This window comes from Pan paniscus, chromosome 19 (genome assembly GCF_029289425.2).
Source record: "Pan paniscus chromosome 19, NHGRI_mPanPan1-v2.0_pri, whole genome shotgun sequence".
NCBI lineage: Eukaryota > Metazoa > Chordata > Mammalia > Primates > Hominidae > Pan > Pan paniscus.
This window is the reverse complement of record NC_073268.2, coordinates 71,714,056-71,727,216: the sequence shown is the minus strand read 5'-3', so window position 1 is coordinate 71,727,216 and position 13,161 is coordinate 71,714,056. Positions and strand designations below refer to the sequence as shown.

The 13,161-nt window shown below is 38.2% G+C and overlaps 1 protein-coding gene and 1 long non-coding RNA gene across 4 annotated transcripts in view; one reads left to right on the top strand and one right to left on the bottom strand.

The window, feature by feature from the left end:
* The window catches only part of LOC134729461 (uncharacterized), a 161,998-nt gene that overhangs the window by 107,092 nt on the left and 41,745 nt on the right, over positions 1-13,161 (bottom strand). The window lies entirely within an intron of this gene.
* Positions 1-13,161, top strand: part of LOC134729460 (xaa-Pro dipeptidase-like) — a 34,935-nt gene that overhangs the window by 13,373 nt on the left and 8,401 nt on the right. Inside the window, exon 2 of one of the 3 annotated variants that reach the window (XR_010110571.1) lies at positions 10,846-11,013. The exons of 1 other annotated variant lie outside the window; for it this stretch is intronic. Coding sequence is in view for 1 of the 2 variants with exons in the window: in XM_063598773.1 (XP_063454843.1) it covers positions 10,846-10,911 (66 nt within the window). In the remaining variant the exon portion in view is untranslated. Of the gene's footprint in view, positions 1-10,845; positions 12,047-13,161 lie in introns of those variants that run through there. One more of the 3 variants, XM_063598773.1, reaches the window with a different exon arrangement.

Sequence of the window (13,161 nt, the reverse complement as noted above, 5' to 3'; positions counted from 1 at the left end):
CCTTCATCACCCTCTTTCAACCCCAAATATATGCCTTCATTTTTGCTTCCAAAATAAGCATGATATATGCTCATTTTCTTATAGCTATTTCTACCATCTTGGTTCACGCCACTACCATCTCTCTCCTGGACCATTGTGATAGCCTCTGCACTGGACTTCCTGTATTTTGCTTTGCTCCTCCGATTCATTTTCCACAGAGAAGCTAGAGGAAATCTTTCTAAAATAACAATCAGATAATCACATGCTTTTCACAAGACTTTTCAAAGTCTACCTAATGCACTTAAAATAGAACTCATAATTCTTACCCAGAGTCTACAAAGATCAGCATAATCTAATCCTTGTATAGCTTCATCTTGGGCCACTCTTGCCTTTTACACCTGATGCCCAAGCCACACTGGTCTCCTTTCAGTTCATCACACAAAGCTCTTTCCTGCCTCAGGACCTTCACTCATACTGTTCCTTCTGTCTTAAGTGCATTGATCCCTCCTTTCTGCATGGTTGACCCACCTCCTTCTGCAATTTCCTATCTTCACAGATGCCTCCAGGGCCAAGCCAAATAAGCTTCTTCCCTCTCCCCTTGTTATTCTCTGTTAATGTGCCCTGTTTATTTCCTTTATGAAACTTATCACCATTTCTTATTATATACATATACGTATGTGTGTGTTTTGTCTGCCTCTCCCACAAATACATGGATTCTGGTTGTTTTATTCACCAATATGTATTTGGTATTAACATTGCCAGGCACACAGTAGGTACTCAAGATTATGTGTGTATGACTGTGTGTGGTCAGTTGTTCATTTGTATTATTGAATGAAATAATGTTTCAGCAAAGCATGGTTTACCCTGGATATCACCCCATAAATTCTATCCAGTTGAAAGCAGGGTACAATGAACATTAAGGGCAACCTGAAAGGGGAAAGGAGTTGCACTCAGATGACATGAAACTTAATGAGAGATGATTACACACAGCAGTGGGTTGTGTGGGAGGGAAGAACATGATGCTGGCTTGGGAACATAGATCTCTGCTCAAATCATCATTCACTTCCAGTAAGAGGAAAATGTAAAACAGGTCCAACTCTTAGAGGCTAATTGTTTAAGATAGAAGTTAGGAAGAAAAAGAAAGAAGGAAGGACAGGAATGGGAAAAGAAGAAAAGAGAAGAGAAAGCACAGAATGTTCTTAATGGTTTTATTCTCATTCAAGAGCAATGTATAACCAGGGAAGAGGGAAATCTGATGAAATACTTGGAAAACTTCATTGCCGGAACTAAAGTGATCTGTACTGGTCTTTGAGAAAGATCTTACTGAATAGTTGGCTGCCAGTCTCAGCAGTCCCTGATGATAAACACTGTCTGTGTATAAATTATTCATGTCTTCTTTTTTTTGTTTGTTTTTTTTTTGGAGACAGGGTGGTGCCCTGTCTCTGCTGCCCAAGCTGGAGTGCAGTGGTGCGATCATGGCTCAGTGAAGCCTTGACCTCCCAGGCTCAGGCAACCCTCCCACCTCAGTCCCAAATAGCTGGGACTATAGGTGCATGCCACCTCTCCTGGTTAATTTTTTAAATTATTTGTAGAGACAGGATCTCACTATGCTTCTTAGGCTGGTCTCAAATACCTGGGCTCAAGCAATCCTCCTGCCTTAGCCTCCCAAAGTGCTGGAATTACAGGCGTGAGCCACCGCATCTGGCCTCATGTCTTTTTTTCAGCAAGAACTGGTCATACCACTTCCTTCTCCTTTTTCTGACACTGACTCTAGAAGATCCATCCTACTCACAGTCTCACCACCCACACACACCCACCCATTGTGCAGGACTTCTCCAACCTGTGGCTGGTTTTACAACTTGCCAACACTGATCTGAGATGCCAGTATTGGCTGTGTTTTTCTGGTTTTCTTCTGAAGGGCAACAGCACCTTGAGAATGAGTACCATCAGAAACTAGCATTATTCCCAGGTCTGTTATGTACACGGTGTTTTACTGAAGTAAGCCAGTCAATCCCTTAGAAAATCCAATAAGAAATGTATTGCTCTCCCCACTTTACACATGAGGAAAGTAAGACTCAGAGAAGTTATGTGCTTTTTGTCAGTCACACAGCTAGTGAGAATCTGTGTCTGCTCTGTTTGATCCCCAGCACATGATCTCTTCTCTGCATATCGTACCTCTCAGCTACAAGGCAGAAGTTTTTAGACAAATAAAACTACCTCACTACAGCCAGAGCGATCTTTTTAAAAATGTAGACCTAATTATATCCCTCTCCAGCTAAAAATACTTCCTAAAATAGTTCCTTACTACCTAGAGCTTATGCCGCTCCCTCTCCTGGAAATACTAACCCTTCAGCATTAAATCCACACCCAAACCCACATTCACACATGTGTGCACTCACACACACACACACTCACATCATTCAGTTTCATTTAAATAACTACAGTCATGTGTCGCTTAACGACAGGGATATATTCTGAGAAATGCATCATTAGGGGATTTCACTGTTGTGCAAACAGCATAGATTGAACTTACACAAACCTAGATGGCATAGCCTCCTACACACCTAGACCATATCGTATAGTCTATTGCTCCTACGCTACAAACCTGTAGCAAATACTGTAGGCAAATGTAACACAATAGTATTTGTGTATCTAAACATAGGAAAGGTACAGTAAAAATACGATATCATAATCTTACAGGACCACTATATACGCTGTTGATCGTTGGCCAAAAGGTCATTACGCAGCTTATGACTAAATTTCCTTTCAACCTTTACTATACCCTAAACCAGTGGTTCACCAACCACAGAGTCGGCACAAATTATCTGGGAATATTGCTAAAATTTTTAATTTTCAGGCCTCACCCTCAGAAATTCAGTATCCATAAATCTGAGGAAGGGGTCAAAAATCTGTATGTTAACCACTTGAAATGAAAGAAAATAAAGTCCTTATTCTCACAGAGCTTACGATTTCCCTGGAGTAAAACCAAAAAATAAACTGATGGACATATGGTATATCAGGTGGCAAAGAATAATAAATAATGTAAAAAAGTACTGATAGGGAGCTATCGTATTATTTATTTATTATTATTATTATTTTTTTTTTTTTGAGACGGAGCCTCACTCTGTCGCCCAAGCTGGAGTGCAGTGGTGCGATCTCGGCTCACTACAACCTCCGCCTCCCGTGTTCTAGCAATTCTCCTGCCTCAGCCTCCTGAGTAGCTGGGACTCTAAGTACATGCCACCATGCCTGGCTAATTTTTTGTATTTTTAGTAGAGATGGGGTTTCACCATGTTGGTCAGGCTGGTCTCGAACTCCTGACCTTGTGATGCGCCCACCTCAGCCTCCCAAAGTACTGGGATTACAGGCATGAGCCACTGCACCCGGCCCGTATTATTTATTTAAATTTTTCTTTTTAAAGGAAAGGGTTTTATCTATCTTCTTCACCGCTTCATCCCAAGTATCAGGGATCTAGCACTCATCAAATATCTGTTGAGGTAGGAATGGGACTACTTTACACATGCTAGAAATAAGGATCCTCATAATAGCTTTTGTAAAGTTAGGAATGATGACATGATGCCTAATGCTGCCACCTAAAGCAGCCTATGTAAGCATTCCGAAGTAGAAGTCAGTGGTTCAGAGCCAAGGAACTTAAATTGTGTTTTGCTTTGTTTTGTTTTGTTTTGTTTTGTTTTGTTTTGTTTTTGAGACAGCGTCTCACTCTGTTGCCCAGGCTGGAGTGTAGTGGCACAATCTCAGCTCACTGCAACCTCTGCCTCCCAGGTTAAAGCAATTCTCCTGCATCAGCCTCCCGAGTAGCTGGGCTTACAAGCACACACCACCATGCCTGGCTAATTTTTGTATTTTTAGTAGAGATGGGGTTTGGCCATGTTGGCCAGTCTGGTCTCAAACTCCTGGCCTCAAAGTCATCTACCCGTCTCGGCCTCCCAAAGTGCTGGGATTACGGGTATGAGCCCGGGCCACCACACGTGGCCTGGAACTTAAGTTTTATCACAAAAATAGAACAACAGGAGTTTTACATATAACCAAGATGGAGTAACAAGTGATTGGATTTACTCTTTCACTAAACAACCAAAAAAAAACAAACAGGTAACAGTGGTTTTCAAGCAGTAGACATCAGGCACTATAGGACAGAGATACTTGAAACTCAGAGAAACAAACAAGGTAATCACTGTTGCCCTAGTTTACTGCCCAGACAGATATTTCTGTCCAGGCAACACTGCAGGGGTGCAGCACCCACGCAGAGCCCAGCCGTCACCCTAAATTGAGGAGAGAGAGCTGGGTGTCTGAGAAGGCAAAGGTGGCTAGAATTTGCAAGACAGGTCCCTGGAGAGAAATTATGCATGCAGAGAAAAAGATTGAGCTCCAGAATTATTCAAAAGGTCCCCCTCAAATGTTCAGCTGCGTATTGACAGGTGCATGCATGTGAGAAAACTGTATGAGACTATGGAAGGAACATCCAAAAAAGAGCACAAGTAACCACTGCTAGGGCTCACAAATCCAAGAATAGTCCGTGTTCTCACCAGGCAGAGTAGAACACCTTGTAATTCATAGTCCATTAGGTGGAGCACTCAGAAAGGTATTGCCTCAGTAAAGGGAAAATTTAGTTCAGGATCAAAGGCCAGTCTAGTCCTACCTTAAAATGCTTAAAAGCAAGACTCAAAAAGATCAAACTGCTTGCTAATAATGTAACTGTGTTCCAAAACGAGGTAAAAATATTTACTAGAATATAAAAATATAAGATACAAGATATAGAATATAAAGATAACCAGCACCCAACAATTACACAATGTCTGGTATACAATCAAAAATTACCAGGCATGCAAAGAAGCAAGAAAAAATGGCCTATGCTAAGGACAAAAATTAAACCATCATTCTCAGCAAACTGTCACAAGAACAGAAAACCAAACACTGCATGTTCTCACTCATAAGTGGGAGTTGAACAATGAGAACACATGGACATAGGGAGGGAAACATCACACACCGGGGCCTGTCAGGGGGTGGGGGGGCTAGGGGAAGGATAACATTAGGAGAAATACCTAACGTAGGTGATGGGTTGATGGGTGCAGCAAATCACCATGCCACGTGTATACCTATGTAACAAAACTGCACGTTCTGCACATGTACCCCAGAGCTTTAAGTATAATTTTAAAAAAGAAAAAAAATTAATCAATAGAAACAGACCCAGAAAAGAAAAAGGTAATAAAATTAGTATAAAAAGACATTAGAATAATAATTGTTAATGATATTTCATGTGTTCAAGATGGTAGGTGTAAAACTAATCAGGTTTTGTAGATATATAAAAAATATTTTCCAAAAGACCCAAATTAATCTTCTAGAGATGAAAACAACAATTTCTGAGATTTAAAATGTACTATATGGAATTAATAACAGATTACACATTGTGAAAGAAAATACCAGTAAACTGAAGATACAACAATAGCAACTATCCAAAATGAAGTACACACACACACAAACACACACGCGCGCGTGCATGCACGGCAGACAAAAAATAAACAGAGCATTAGCGAGCTGTGGGACAACTTCAAGAGGCCTAATAAGATGTAATTGGAATTGCTGAAGGAGAAGAGAGAGAGGAATAAGTAGGAAAAAAATTTTTGAAGTAAAAAAGTGTAATTTTTTTCCAAATGTAATGAACACTATAAAACCACAGATTTAAGGAGCTCAATGAATCCAAAGCACAAAAAAAGTAAACCATAAAACATCATAAACATCAGGCTTAAAACCAGTGATAGAAAATCTTTTTTTTTTTTTATTTTTTTTAAGACGGTCTAGCTCTGTCACCCAGGCTGGAGGGCAGTGGCGGGATCTCGGCTCACTGCAACCTCCGCCTCCCTTGTTCAAGCGATTCTCCTGCCTCAGCCTCCTGAGTAGCTGGGATTACAGGTGCCTGCCGCCATGCCCAGCTAATTTTTGTATTTTACTAGAGATGGGGGTTTCACTGTTTTGGCCAGGCTGGTCTTGAACTCCTGACCTCATGATCTGCCTGCCTCGGCCTCCCAAATTGCTGGGATTACAAGCATGAGCCACCGCGCCTGGCGGTGATAAAAAAAAAATCTTAAAAGCAGCCAGAGAGAAAAAGACATGTTATATATAAAGTAATATAAATAATAATAGCTGACTCCTGTTCAGTAACAATGCAAGCTAGAATACAGTGGAACAACATCTTTAGAATACCGAAAGAAGAAAACCCTCACATCTTAAAATTCTAAACCTGAAAAAGTACCATTCACAAAAATGTATAATAAAGACTTTCTCAGACTTATAAAAGAGGCCTGACACAGTGGCTCACACCTGTAATCCCAGCACTTTGGGAGGCTGAGGCAGGTGGATCACCTTAGGTCGGGAGTTTGACACTAGCCTGGCCAACATGGGGAAACCTTCTCTCTACCAAAAAATACAAAAATTAGCTGGGCATGGTGTTGCACACCTGTAATCCCAGCTACTCAGGAGGCTGAGGCAGGAGAATCGCTTGAAACCGAGAGGCAGAGGTTGCAGTGAGCCGAGATCCCATCATTGCACTCGAGCCTGGGCAACAAGATCAAAACTCTGTCTAAAAAAAAAAAAAAAAATATATATATATATATATATGATTAATCACCAGAAGATTGGTTTAAGTCAAAATAAGAAGAATGCAGTATGACATATATAACTTAGGTAGAAGTAATATATGTTGCAAAAATAACACAAAGATAAGGCAAGGAGGAATGAAAATACACTTGTAATAACCCAAAAGAAGGCACAAAATAGGAATAAAAAAATAGATGATACAAATACAAAACAAACAGCAAGATGGCATATTTAAACTGAAGCATAACAATAATTAATCATCAATTACTAAATGTAATTAGTCTAAACATCTCAATTAAAGGTAAGAGATCATCAAATTAGAAAAACAAAAGAATTTTATGTGTATACATATGTCTAAATTTGTCAAATTGTACACTTTATATTCTTGGTTTATCATATGTCGGTTATAGCTTAATAAAGATTTTAAAACAAATAATCTAGTGTTTGGTAGCAGAATAGGGTGATTATAGTCAACAATAATGTATTGTATATTTCAAAATAACTAAAATAGTAGAATCAAAATGTTCCTAACACAAAGAAATAATAAATGCTTGAGGTGATGGATATTCCGATTACCCTGACTTGATTATTACACATTGTATGCTTGTATCAAAATATCACATGTAGCCCCATAAATATGTACAATTATTATGTATCCATAATAATTACAAATAATAACTACAAACAATATTTTTAAATATATAAAATTATATTTAAAATTTAAAAATAAATTTAAAATAAAAATTAAATAGAATAACATAAAAGAAAAGTAGACAGGAGAAAAGGGCGGAGAGTAAAAAATGTGATAGGGAAGGTCTTCACTGAGGGACTCACTATCCAAAGCTGTAGACCAAAAGTCAATCACATCATTCATGAATTCAAGGTGACTGTAAGGAATCTGTTGAAGACAAAGTAACCACGTGTTTTCTAAATTAAGCCAAGTCACAGGAAGCCATAAATGTTTTCAAAGGCACTTTTCCAACAAGTTATTCATTAAAAAGATGTTGACAGATGATTCAAGTGTCTGGTTCAAAACCTCGCCTCAAAGAGGAATCTTTTCAAGAGTCTGTCTTCCTAAGAATTCATATCTAACAGGAGAGCTCCCGTTAGATATGAATCACTAAATTCATCTTATTTTTGACCTTTAGAATGAGACTAAATTAATCTGCTCCCTCTCCCACTTGATACCCCTTCAAATATTTTAGATCATATTATCCCTTCTCCAGGCTGTCTATGGTAAAATTAATCATTCCCCATGGGACCTGCTTCCAGAAATTGTCACCATCCTAAACACTTATTTGGATATACTTCTGCTGAAAATCTCCCTTTTAAAAATAGAGTACTATACTGAGAATGAGCACAAAATTCTAGGTGTGGTCTGATCTTTTAAAACTTAAATTATATACTTATACATTGCAACTTATAAATACATTTGTTTTCTTAATAACATTGGCAAAATGTGTGTCACATATACCCTTTAAACTCTCAACTTGTTTTCATGTGAACAGCTAACTATGATAGGAGTCTTCATCCTATCTTCTATAATCAGCATTTTGAACCTCAGTGCAATATTTTATATTTGGTGAGATTATATGCTTTCTCATACGTGCAGGTTTACTTCACATCTTTTCATTTTAATTGTGTTTTTGTTGTTTGTTTTTTGTTGTTGTTGTTGTTTTTGAGAGGGAGTCTCACTCTGTTGCTGAGGCTGGAGTGCAGTGGCACAGTCTCGGCTCACTGCAACCTCCGCCTCCTGGGTTCAAGTGATTCTCCTGCCTCAGCCTCCCAAGTAGCTGGGGTAACAGGTGCCTGCCACCACGCCTGGCTAATTTTTTGTATTTTTAGTAGAGACGGGGTTTCACCATGTTGGCTAGGCTGGTCTCGAACTCCTGACTTCATGATCCGCCCGCCTCAGCCTCCCAAGGCGCTGGGATTATACTTTCAATGTATTATCTATTTCTACTAATTTTGCATCTTTTTTTTACTATGACTTGCAAGAAATAAGAGAAATTAGAAAGAATTCTAATCAGAAAAGCAAGTTAAGCAGCCAGGTACAATATTTCTCTCAATAGCTATTTGATATTACAATGTGGAGAAAACATTAGAGATTAGCCTGCCAAAACAAATCATTGAAATCAAAAATATAAGAACTGAGTCAAGTAGTCAGCATAGTAGGGTCAAGTCCTGATTCCCCTAAAGAATAAATATGGTAGAAGAACATATCTATTTATCTGTCTTTCCATCAATCTTCCAAAAAGGAAGAAAATAAAAGAACTAAATAGATATAAATTAAAATTATATAAATACACAGGAATAAAAAGAATGATAGAGATGATAATAGTATATAAAAGGTGTCAGCAAAATATTGGAACTTGAAAAGAATGATTAAGTAGTAATTGGCTTAATAGATTTGATAGAAATCTAGGTTACAGAAGAGAAAGCCAAGAAGATCCAAGCAACTCATTTCAAAGAACCTCAGAGAGGCTCAGAATATTGTGTCACTAGCTGTCTCAAAACATCAAGATGAAGGATGGGATTTCAGGATTATATAAGAAGGAGTTATACTCCCCAACTTCCTCCACCATTCAGCAAACTGGTTACCTATCCCTTCTTCAGTCTAGCAAAAACAACCAAACAAACAAACAAACAAAAACACACACAGGAAGTTTGTCGTTTGGAGAATAACCAATCGGCTCTCTTCTTCCACTTGGTTTCTCAACATTGGTAGCCAGGCTTATAACACCTAGTCAGGAAATTGAAGAGTTCCTCTATGGGGAAACTGAGAGGCTCAGGAGTTTTGAGAATTCCCCCAACAAATCAGCCAGGTCCATTCCTAGTCTCTCTAAAATGAAGTCAACAAGCCCTAACCCACCCATAGAGATTCAGGTTTTCTTGGAGGAAAGAAGTTTAAGAAATAACTCAAGAAAAAATGCTCTGGTACTGAAAGATAGAGATTTATAGATTATATGGAACCAGCCCAAATGCCCATCAATCAATGAGTGGATAAAGAAAATGTGATATATACACACACCATGGAATACTACTCAACCAAAAAAAGAAACAAAATAATGGCATTTGCAGTAACCTGGATGGAATTGGAGACCATTGATTCTAAGTGAACTATCTCAGGAATGGAAAACCGAATATTGTATGTTCTCACTCAGAAGTGGGAGCTAAGCTATGAAGATGCAAAGACATAGGAATAATACAATGGACTTTGGGGATTTGGGGAGAAAGAGTGGAAGAGGGGGTGAGGGATAAAAGACTATACATTGAGTACAATGTATACTGGTTGGGTGATGGGTGCACCGAAATCTCAGAAATTACCACTATTCATGCAACCAAACACCACTTGTTCCCCAAAAACCTATTGAAATAGAAAAGAGACAGAAATCTACAGATTAAAATATTGCACTGAGTATCCAGCACAATGAATTTTTTACAAACCCACATTAACATACATCATTGTGAAAATTCAAATTCAGGGGAAAAAATAGTATATATAAAATATTGTGAATAATATTAGCTTTCTTTACAGGAACTCTTGAAGCTTAAAGACAAAGAAGTAATGTCTTCAAGATTCGGAGAAATAATCGGTTTCCACATAGAATTCTCTACACAAGCACATATGCATGTACACACATGCTATTAATCACATAAGAGGGTAGAATAAAAATGTTTTCAGATATGTGAGATACTGTCTCAAGAAATTTAATGGTCAAGCACCCCCTCTTAACAAGTGCCTGGAAAATAAAATCTACAAAATGAGAAAGTAGCCCAAGACAGAGGATCCAGGAAATAGAGGATCTCACACAGGAAGGGGAAGAAATTCCAGTATGAAGTTAGGGAAGTCGCAGGATGTTCGCTGGTCATCAAGCCTAGAGACCTGTCAAGATTGGCACAAGAGAATAGAAAGTTCCAACAGGGTGACTCCATAAAAAAAAAAAAAAAAAAAAAGAACTGATAGACTATCTGAAATGTTGATTGTGCTGAAAAAACATATTCAACTGGTGGAATATAGAATGAATTAGTGACAGAAATATGGGAAAAAGGGCTAATCAAAAATTTAGGCAATGATTAATGCTGGGAAAAACAAAAAGTTGTTCAAAAGAGAAACATGTAATTGTGTATTTCTTTGATTTAAAATATACATTTTAATTGAAAACAAATATATTCATCAAGGAGCAGAATCTGCCCAGTGATTCCATTCCTTTTCTTTCTTTTAAATGCTTGATCATTGTTTTCTTATTTTAGATATTATTTCATCCATTGATGATGGAAAAAAAGGATTTAGCTGAGCATGGTGGTGCACGCATGTAGTCCCAGCTGCTTAGGAGGCTGAGGCAGAAAGATCACGTGAGCCCAGGAGTTCGAGGCTGCAGTGAGCTATGACTGCACCACGGCACTTCAGCCTGAATGCGAGTAAGACCCTGTCTCAAAAAACAAAACAAAACAAAAATGTAGATCCATGTATACCAAAGTCCCTTACTTGGCCGGGTGCGGTGGCTCACACCTGTAATCCCAGCACTTTGGGAGGCTGAGGCGGGCGGATCACGAGGTCAGGAGATCGAGACCATCCTGGCCAACATGGTGAAACGCCGTCTCTACTAAAAATACAAAAACAAAATTAGCCAGGCGTGATGGCGGGCGCCTGTAGCTCCAGCTACTCTGGAGGCTGAGGCGGGAGAATGGCGTGAACCCGGGAGGCGGAGCTTGCAGTGAGCTGAGATCACGCGGCTGCACTCCAGCCTGGGCGACAGAGCGAGACTCCGTCTCAAAAAAAAAAAAAAAGAAAATCCCTTATATACACACATACACATACTTCTGCTAACCCCATCTTCTTGATATTATAATTTTTGGATAAGTAAAAATTCATCATTCATAATATTATGACTATGCAAATACTGCGACAGCTGTAGCTCAGGGAGTTGAAAAACTGTGTACAGAAAGTCAATCAATAAAATAATGTCTACGACTGAAAAAAAATTAATACATTTTTAGCACATTTAGAAATATGGGGTTAAAATTCAGAAGAGTCAGCTAAGAGTTGAAAGTTTATGTTTCTGGGGAACATGACTCAATGTTAGGGAGCAGGACCCCTGTAGTTCTTTTTTTTTTTTTTTTTTTACAATATGATTCTGTTGTTCTTTGATAATAATTTTTATTAATTTTTTAATTATAATCACCAAGGATCTTACTTAAAATTATAATAAAAGCTCTTTTTTATTGTTTAGAAACTTGTTCTTGAAATTAAAAATATTCATTTGAGAATCAAATAATTTATTCTGTAGAATTGAAAAAGCAAATTAATGTTATATACATTTAAAAATCAGATAAATTACAATCCAGGAATTCAGAACTCTAACCCCAGACCATTTGGCCAAGGAAGGTTGGCACATTACACTTCCATTTTTTTTTTCATTTTCCTGTTTATCATCATGCTTCATTTCCCAAATTATTTGGAATTCAGAATGCATATTGGAATTTAGCATCTTTGGATCAGTAAAATCTCTTTAGTCATATTTCCTCTGTTCGTTATGAACAATGAAAACAGAAAGATTGAAAGAGCACTGTGCACATATAAATCTATGAGCCAGTTTTTAACTTCTAATCTAAAGCCCAGTTCTTCTTTGAGTCTGTCTTGATGGAGTGGGGAAAACAAGGATAAAAGGCATTTAAGATAAAGTATTTTTATAGTTGCAACACACAAAATTATAATATGGAAATTTGTCCTTATAGATATCTGAACAATTTGTAGTGAAGAACAAATTTACTCCAAACTAAAATGCTATTTGTTTGCTGTTTTTTTCTTCTGTAATTAAGAAAATTTAAACCTAGTCCTTTGCCAAAATAATAGTTAGAAAATTTTTTTCTTTATTATCTAATCGTCTATGCTGCTGAGTATTGCTACAGGTAAGTTAAATTAGCCAAAAAATTACCCAAAGAATTTATACTCAGGGCCTGAAAAAATATTATACTGAATAAGTAAAGTCCAGATGTTGGGAAAAAAAAGCAATTTAAAAACTAGTGAAAATAGGCTGGGTGCAGTGGCTCATGGGCACAGTGGCTCATCCCAGCACTTTGGGAGGCCAAGATAGGGTGGATCACTTGAGGCCAGGAATTTGAAACCAGCCTGGCCAACATGGCAAAACTGCCTTTCTACAAAAAATACAAAAATTAGCCAGGCGTGGTGGTGCACACCTGTAGTCCCAGCAACTTGGGAGGCTGAGGCAGAGAATCACTTGAACCCAGAAGGCAGATGTTGCAGTGAGCTGAGATGGTGCCACTGCACTCCAGCCTGGGTGACAGAGTGAGACTCTGTCTCAAACAACAACACCACCAACAAAACTAGTGAAAATGTAACTACCCAGCAGTACTATCATATGTTTTGTGAATCCTAGTTTTTATAATAGGACATAATAAAAGACTGGAATCTAGGATTTTAGTCCTGGATCTGTTACTCATCTGTCATTTGACAACAAGGCTAGTCACTTCTCTCTCCGCTTCATTTTCCATCTGTAAAATGAGGGGATCAGACCAGATGATCCATCAAGTTTCTTTCAAGTCATA